General features: G+C 37.9%; 1 protein-coding gene across 1 annotated transcript in view; it reads left to right on the forward strand.

Annotated features, from left to right (window-relative positions):
- The window catches only part of atp9a (ATPase phospholipid transporting 9A), a 75,537-nt gene extending 68,537 nt beyond the window's left edge, over positions 1-7,000 (forward strand). The window contains exons 27-28 of the mRNA XM_083975279.1: positions 344-547; positions 6,461-7,000. Of these exons, the coding sequence (XP_083831405.1) occupies positions 344-547; positions 6,461-6,597 (341 nt within the window). The 3' untranslated portion in view covers positions 6,598-7,000. The remainder of the gene's footprint in view (positions 1-343; positions 548-6,460) is intronic.
- Positions 7,001-7,286: the final 286 nt, after the last annotated feature.

The following is a 7,286-nucleotide window of genomic DNA, read 5'->3' on the forward strand; positions in this document are numbered from 1 at the left end:
AATACAGAAGTTCATAACATGCAAAATAAGAGGGAAAAAAAATTAGCAATTTACGAACAAAATGAAAGATAAAGACTGACAGATCCACAGGTGTGATTTCACCAGTTGTTTTTTGAACAAAGCCAGTGTAGATATTGATTTTAGTGATGTAGGTAAATTATTCCATAGAGATGCTCCTCTGCTTTAAAGTGCATTGATTGTGTTTGGTATTTGTTCAGTTCACATTAAAAATAAGAAGATATTTTTTATTTCATGACCTGACTTGAAGTTAAAAATTAATGTTTGTATGATTTCAGTGTGTTTTCATCACATCTGTACACATCTGTCCCTCTCTCTCTAACAGGGAGCATCATCATGTACGGCGCCATGCTGCTCTTCGAGTCGGAGTTCGTGCACATCGTGGCGATCTCCTTCACCTCGCTGATCCTGACGGAGCTGCTCATGGTGGCTCTCACCATCCAGACGTGGCACTGGCTCATGATCGTGGGCGAGCTGCTGAGCTTGGCCTGCTACGTCGCCTCGCTCGTCTTCCTGCACGAGTTCATAGGTGAGCAGCACGCACAAAGACAAACGCACCTGCACTTTAACTCACACACACACACACACTGTAGCTCACAGAGTCCAGAAAAAACAAAACAAAACGCCGACGACTGACGTCGTAAAAAAATCTCTACAAATGTAAAAAAAAAAGTCAAGAAAAAAGAAAGTTTTAAAAAAAATCTAAAAAAAAAAAAAAAAAAAAAAGTGGAAACAGTTTCTAGAAATAAAAAGTGGAAAAATTTCTGAGAAACTTCTGGGGAAAAAAGTGGTAAGATTTATCAAAAAAAGTTGAAAAAAAAATTCTTGAAAAAACAGGTACAATTTATCTATTATTGTTTGTTTAATTTATATAGTTCATACTGTAGGTGAGCAGCACGCACAAACATTACACAATGCACCTGCACTTGAACTCACATTCACACACACACAGAGTCCAGAAAAAACAAAACACAACGCCGTGATTGACAAATGTTTAAAAAAGTCAAGAAAAAAGAAAGTTTTACAAAAAATCTTAAAAAAAAAAAAAAAAGTCGAACATTTTTCTAGAAAAAAAAGTTGAAAAATTTCTGGGGAAAAAATGGTAAGATTTCTCAAAAAAAAGTTAAAAAAAAAAAATCTTTACAAATGTTTAAAAATATAGAGAAAAAACAGGTAAAAATTTCTCGAAAGAAAGTTTTTTTCAAAATTCTTAAAAAAAAAAAATTTTTGAACAATTTTCTAGAAAAAAGAAACTTCTTTAGGTCACTGTTACAGAAACTTCTGGGGGAAAAGATTTCTCAAAAAAAGTTGAAAAAAATACAATTTATCTATTATTTATTGTTTAATTTATTTTTTATTTATGGCATTTATAGGTGAGCAGCACGCACAAACATTACGCAACGCACCTGCACTTGAACTCACACACACACACACTGTAGCTCACAGAGTCCAGAAAAGACAAAAACACAGCGCTGTGATTGACGTGGTTGTTGTGCAGCGGCCGGCCTTGACATGGTACTACGTCAGACCGGCTCATTCATGCAGCGCCTCTGGTGAGCAATAAGCCGCCGGGCTCTAAAGGTGAAGCGTTCTGACGAGCGGCGCTGGTCGGCCTGGTTACAGCGGCCGGCCAACGGCAGCAGCAACGCCGTAGTATCAGAGAGAGGAAATGCCAGCAGCGCAGCCAGCTTCCTGTGGACTGACCGAGGCTCATGTGTTTATCACAGACAAGGTGTGTTTGGTAGAAAACACTCGGCACAACTGCACAAAAATGTTATTATTCTCACTCAGCTCCGTCAGGCTGCAGGAAGACAAACAGCTTTTACAGCTGTAAAGTTTTCAATGATGCAAGAACAGCACAACTCATTCCCACTTAATTACACAGACACTACAAGAAAAACAAGGACAGTAACTAAACAGACAAAGTAGTACAATAGAAGTACACTGCAAAAACTCAAATATCTTACCAATAATATTTGTCTTATTTCTAGTCAAAATGTCATTTCTAGTCAAATCTCATTCTACTTAAAATAAGAAACATCACATTTAAAAAAAAGTAGCTTGTTTCTACTAGTTTTTACTTATTTCAAGCATATTTTCACTTGAAATAAGTAGAAAAATCTTGATAGTGGAGCAAGTTTTTCTTCCTTATTACAAGCACAAAAAACTAGCTTTCTCTGGCAGATTTTTCTACTTATTTCAAGTGAAAATTTGTTGTGAAAATTATCTGAGAACAAGTTAATTTTTTAGGTGATGAGTCTTATTTTAAGTGAAAAGAGATTAGTTTTAACTAGAAATGAGACATTTTGACAAGAAAAAGGACAAATATTCTTGGAAAGATTGAGTTTTTGCAGTGTAGTAGTAGTAGTAGTAGTAGTAGTAGTAGTAGTAGTAGTAAACTTTATTATTAGACTCCAGCAGGGTTCCCACGGGTCAAATGTCCTGGGAAATGGATCAGCTACCAGCGCTCTATATATTTGACTTCTTCAGACCCCGCTAAGGATTTTTCTAAAGATGTCAGATCCCAGCAAGAAAATAGAGCTATTTTAGGTGTGGTTTTTGAAAACAAAAACAACATGTTTTTGCGTTGTTCTATGATAAATTTGTCTTAATTTCTAGGCACATAAGATATTATTTCATAGATAAGTTAGAGCCATAGATTGCACATCTTTAAATCAGACTTCTGAGGGTGAGAGAAAAGAATAAATATAGAAACAAACTGTGTGAATGTACAAAATAAAGTACAACCATCGCACTACAACTTTACAGCATTAAGACATAAATAAATAATAAAGACAAAACAAATAAGTAATAAGAAGAAGAAGAAAAGGAAGATATTATAAAATAAAAAAAGATCAATTAAGATAATTAAAAAAAAAAAACAATTGTTACATTCAGTCACATGTGTCACTAAGACATCTTAAACATTGTACCAATATATCGATAATAACGATTTACAATTGAACCAGTTCAAGGCTAACAGAGCCTTTTGGGGGTTAATGTTTCTCTATATATACTGTATATTAAATAAAAGGTTGCCAGATCTTTAAAAAGGTGTCATAACAAGATGTTTTTCTAATGACAGAGGTGATAACAGGTCATTGTTTCTGATACAGAGCAGGAGGAATCTGACTTCCAGGTTAATGTCATACATTTTCTGGAAACAGTATAAAAGCTGTATCAATAGATTTCATTTTTATTTTACATTTCCTAAAAGACAAAGTCCTGGATCTAATGGAATCTGTAAATCCACGATTTTAAGTTCATGTGTCGTTGCATATCATACTAAACATGTAGTAACTGTAGCATGGTACCCTCAGCAATACCACTACTTGAACTGGCTTTAAAAAAAAACAAAAAACAGCAAAACAAAAATCCAATAATAGGTGTGCCATATTAAGACTGGTGACATACGTATACGAGAGCTTTGTAGGTTCTTATTTTGAGCTTTATGTGCGGGTGTGGAGTTCCACTCTGAGCCTCCATGACTGTTGTGTGGTGCCCTGAAACCTTTTTTGGACTCTTTCCCTCCGTCTTGAAGTCGGACTGGAATAGATTTTTAAAAGTCTATTCTGTTCTTCTGCTGCGTCTGCACTTCACACACTCAACTCAACTCACTCTGACGCTTTTGGAGCTGAGGTGATTCCTGCTCACAATACGATTATCACGATTATTATGCAATTATGTAAAATCAAATACAGTCAAAATACAATTACATTACCAATTATAAACACAAAATATTTTAAATATCTATTAATATATGACCAGTTGTTAATTAGTTGTCATCTAAACCAAATGACAAAAGAAGTTTATGACACATTACGTCTGTCTTCAGGCCGTTGCACATCAACCTCACGCTGTGTCAATCACGTTTTAACACAAACTGCAAAACTATCCATCAAAAAAGATTGTGCGACATGTTTCGCATCCGTATAATGTAGCATTAAAGGGATAGTTCAACATTTTGGCAAATTGGCCCGTTGCCATAATCCCTATAGTCATAGCAGTAGGTTCGTTACCTTTAATTGTCGGTGCAAGCTGTTTTTAGAACGGCGGAGCAGAGCCGTGAGCTGCTCAGAGCTACGCTACGGAGGCTCATTATGGGATTTCTTGGTTTCCCTCATCAAACTCATCAAATACACAATCCAACAACCCCACAACGCTTTAGAGGCCGCACTCTCAGGTGTGTCGTCATAATTATCATCATATTATCACATATGATTCGTAGTGGTGCAGTGGATCGTTGTTGCTCCGTGATCCGTTCGGCATGCAAGTTGTCCACGGATCGGTTGATGAAAAAAAAAAACAGTTATGTGTATAGTGTGGGAACACTCAGCTTGTATCGACAGCTGTACATTGCGCACAACAACAACAACAAACAACACCCCCCCCCCAAAAAAAAACCCATAATCGATATGAATTGTCTATAATGTTTTTTAAGAGACCGCAATGATTTGTAAAATAATTGTTAAAAACATTAGCCTGACAAGCCAGACTACATCATTAACATGTCTAGTGTGGCAACGAGCGGTAGACCTCGGCTCAATCCAGGGGGCGGGATGAAGGCTGTCTTTCAAACTGCCTCTGCACCAATAGGGTAGAGCTACGACCAATCAGAGCAAAGAGCAGGATGTCGTTAGCCTGACAAGCCAATTAAAATGTATGTCGTCATGGCGTTAAGCCGCCCAACGACTCTCTAAACAGATAGAGCGCTGTGATTGGTCAACACAAACAGTGTTCAAGACTCAAAAAGTTCCTATGGCTCGTTTCTAGACCCACCTACGGAGCAAAGAGATTTGCTGCTGCTAGGGGGCAGAGAGATTTATAGGCTATAAATACTAGGGGTGTCACGATTTCGATTTTTTATCGAAATCGATCGAAATTACGTCACGATCTCGAGCATCGAAGTCAAAGAGAGGATCGACGATCCCCCCCCCCGCCCGCCCGCAAAGCTACAACTGCCCGTTGTCCCCATTGCGCTCCACGCGTCTTGTCAGTCACTGGTCCGAGTTTTCCTTTACTTTTTATTTCGAGACAACACTCACTCATTCTCTCTCTCTCTCTCTCTCTCTCTCTCTCTCTCTCTCTCTCGCTCTCTTTTTTTTTTTTTTTTTTACCGGTGGTGTCAGCTGATGTGCACGTCTGCAGCAACCCAAACAAATGCACATGTTGACTGGCTCTATTCCAGCCACATGATTGGTTCGGCGCAGCGCAACTCTCAATATCATTGGCTATTTGCCAAAACATGGATGAATGAAACTGAATCGACCACGTCTCATATTTCTATCGAAGAAAAGTTATTTCACAATTTATAGCGTTTTATCACCCAGCCCTGGTGGGCTACTGTCCCCCTCCTACCTGGGAAACAGGAGGGAGACGCAGCTCTAACTACACAGCACGACAAGCACTGAGAGCCGCATGTTGCAGAGACGTTATAAGAAAAAAAAAAAAAAAAAAAAAAAAAAAAAACGCAAATAATAAGCTGACGAAAAGCTGCAACTTGCCACTTTTTGTCGATGTATTATTTGCGGGGGCTTTCGGGGGATCTGGTGACGGTGGAGGATCCGGGACTGATTGACTGTGGACCACCACCAGTCTGATCAGGACCTGATCATCAGGTCCATGGCAGCACAGCAGCTGCAGCTCTGCCCCGCTGTCACATGACTCTCCGTATCAGCGCAATCTGTTTACATTACATTAAGCCGACATCAGGAGAATAATGAGACACGACGGTAAATTAATGAAAATAAAACTATGATAATGTACAGATATAAATATATTTGTTTCAAAACCTTGGGGGCAATTTTGGCCCCTGGATCATGATTTTTGGGGGCATGTTACCTTTATATTGTAAATAAATTATTTAAATGTGACCATTAGTGCCTAATGTGATACATTATGGAAATTGCATCACTTATATGTAGTCCATCTTTTGAAATAAGATTTACTGTACAAAATTTGATGAATAAAACCAGTGATCATAGACTAGACTAGTCTGAAAATAGCATAGGCCTCTGTGCTGTAAGAAAAAGAAAAAAAAATCGAGAATCGAATCGAATCGTGACCCTAGAATCGAAAATCAAATCGAATCGAGGATTTGGAGAATCGTGACACCCCTAATAAAAACATAATAAAAGATAAGAAAATTATTCTAATTCAAATCATATAATATTATACAACTGCAGAACAGAAGAAAACGCAGTGATCAGTTATTTTGCACAAGTCTCAGCTCTCAAATGTGTGTAAGTATGCTCCTGAGTGTTCGTAGATATTGTCCTTGGCTAAGAACAAATCCTGGATAAGAAAACATTCATGAATGCCACAATCTTTGTAAAAACTTTGTAAGTGGTTCGTGAATGAGGCCCAATGTTTGTATCTCACGATCTCTCTCTGACCTTTGACCCCTCTCCTCCTCCTTCCTCTTCTTCCTCCTCTGTGTCAGACGTGTACTTCATCACCACGGTGTCGTTCCTGTGGAAGGTGACCGTCATCACGCTCGTCAGCTGTCTGCCGCTCTACATCCTCAAGTACCTGCGGCGGCGCTTCTCTCCTCCCAACTACTCCAAACTGACTTCCTAATCCCTCCTCTTCGTCTTCGTCTTCGTCTTCGTGTGAGACCAGAGCTTCAAAAAGAAAAAACATGGATTCATCCCCGTTATTCATTTCCATTCCGGGAAACAACGTCCTCCATGGAGACGAGACTGAGTCTGATGTGCTACATGTGTCTGATGCAAAGACTAATAATGAAGCTGCTTTAGTTTGTAGCTAATATGTCATCAATCATGACGGGAAATTAGTTTGTTAAACAGAATCAAAACAGAAATCAGTTTGTTTTTTTATGATAATAAAGAATATTTGTCTTATTTCTAGTCAAAATGTCATTTCTAGTCAAAAACAAATCAAATTATACTCAAAATAAGACTCGTCACATTAAAAAGTAGCTTGTTTTTAGACACTTTTTACTTCTTTTAAGCAGATTTTCACTTGAAATAAGTAGAAAAATCTGATAGTGGAGCAAGTTTTTCTTTCTTATTTCAAGCATAAAAACTTGCTTTCACTGGCAGATTTTTCTACTTGTTTCAATTGAAAATATACTTGAAACAAGTGAAATTAGGTGATGCGTCTTATTTTAAGTGGAAAGAGATTAGTTTTGACTAGAAATGAGACATTTTGACAAGAAAAAGGACAAATATTCTTGGAAAGATTTAGAGTTTTTTGCAGTATAGACACTGAAACAGACGTAGTAGCAGCAACAACATCCCTCAGGT

This window comes from Trachurus trachurus, assembly GCF_905171665.1.
Source record: "Trachurus trachurus genome assembly, chromosome: 7".
NCBI classification, from domain to species: domain Eukaryota; kingdom Metazoa; phylum Chordata; class Actinopteri; order Carangiformes; family Carangidae; genus Trachurus; species Trachurus trachurus.